General features: G+C 36.6%; 1 protein-coding gene across 1 annotated transcript; it reads left to right on the top strand.

Moving 5' to 3' along the window:
• Nucleotides 1–235: 235 nt before the first annotated feature.
• On the top strand, nt 236–1,032 carry LOC107485740 (14 kDa proline-rich protein DC2.15). Its single transcript, XM_016106281.3, has one exon. It carries the CDS (start codon nt 328–330, stop codon nt 775–777), a length of 450 nt encoding a protein of 149 aa, XP_015961767.1. The 5' UTR covers nt 236–327; the 3' UTR covers nt 778–1,032.
• The last annotated feature ends 235 nt before the right edge of the window (nt 1,033–1,267 follow it).

The following is a 1,267-nucleotide window of genomic DNA, read 5'->3' as shown; positions in this document are numbered from 1 at the left end:
CTAAATAAAATGTAAAATATATTTTATGTTCATATCATGTATGTTATGTCAAATAATAAAGAAATTTATATCGATTTACTAAGACAAAAATAAATATTCAAAATATTTCTTATAAAGTCCCTATTCCGATCTTTAATTTATTTGAAATAATAATAATAATTGTACGTCCACTCATGAATATTTAAAGTTAGAACAACTCATCACCCTCGCACTATATAAACAACCGTTCACTCCAAGTATTTCCCATCTTCAACAAACACTAATAATATCTTAATTAAGCTCAAGCACTTGTGAGTGAGTTACATAACTAATTATTAAGTTGAAGAGATGGCTTCCAAAACCACTTCCCTTGCTCTTTTCCTCACACTCAACATCCTCTTCTTTGCACTTGTTTCCGCTAACAATGCACCATGCCCTCCTCCACCAAAGCACAATAAGCACCACCACAAGGGTGGATCGGGTGGATCTGGTGGATCCGGATCCACTCCATCCACACCTTCCGGCGGGCGTGGCACTGCAGCCTGCCCACGTGACGCACTCAAACTTGGCGTGTGCGCCAACGTGCTCAACGGTCTTCTGAATGTGACTTTGGGGCAGCCACCGGTGGCCCCTTGCTGCTCCCTCCTTAACGGCCTCGTCGACCTTGAAGCCGCCGCGTGCCTCTGCACCGCCCTTAAAGCAAATGTTTTGGGCCTGAACCTCAACCTTCCCATCTCCCTTAGCTTGCTCCTCAATGTTTGCTCAAGGAAAGTGCCACATGGCTTCCAATGCAACTAAGCAATGATGCAAAATATATTTATGGTATTAGTTGTTGTTTTAATTTCCATTATTATTGTTTTCTTTTTCTTAATTTTTCATTATTAATTGGTGTGTGATTCTTGTACGTGCATGGAGAGATTAACTTCTCGTTATTGTCCCTTCAATTCATTGTATGCTTTATCTTTAGAGTGGAAGGGTCTTTCTGAAGCTGTTGAGCTATAGTGTACTTTATTTGATTGAGAAATGATTATATATTCCAATAATTTTTTGTTATTTTAATCTCTCTTTTCTATTATCAGCAAGCTAATAAATTATTTTCGCTTTCTTACTTTTTCCAACAACTAACAAGATAAAAATAAATCAGGAAAAATAAAATAAAAAGGGAGAATAAAGAAAGAAAATAAAAACAAGCATGTTAATAAACCCGGTATGGGCCCGTGAGAAGATTCTTGTATGGGATATGTCTAATCATTTTTTTTTAAATAAATACTATTTATACACTAAAATC

This window comes from Arachis duranensis, chromosome 1 (assembly GCF_000817695.3).
Source record: "Arachis duranensis cultivar V14167 chromosome 1, aradu.V14167.gnm2.J7QH, whole genome shotgun sequence".
Lineage (NCBI taxonomy): Eukaryota > Viridiplantae > Streptophyta > Magnoliopsida > Fabales > Fabaceae > Arachis > Arachis duranensis.
This window is presented reverse-complemented; position numbering and strand designations above follow the sequence as displayed.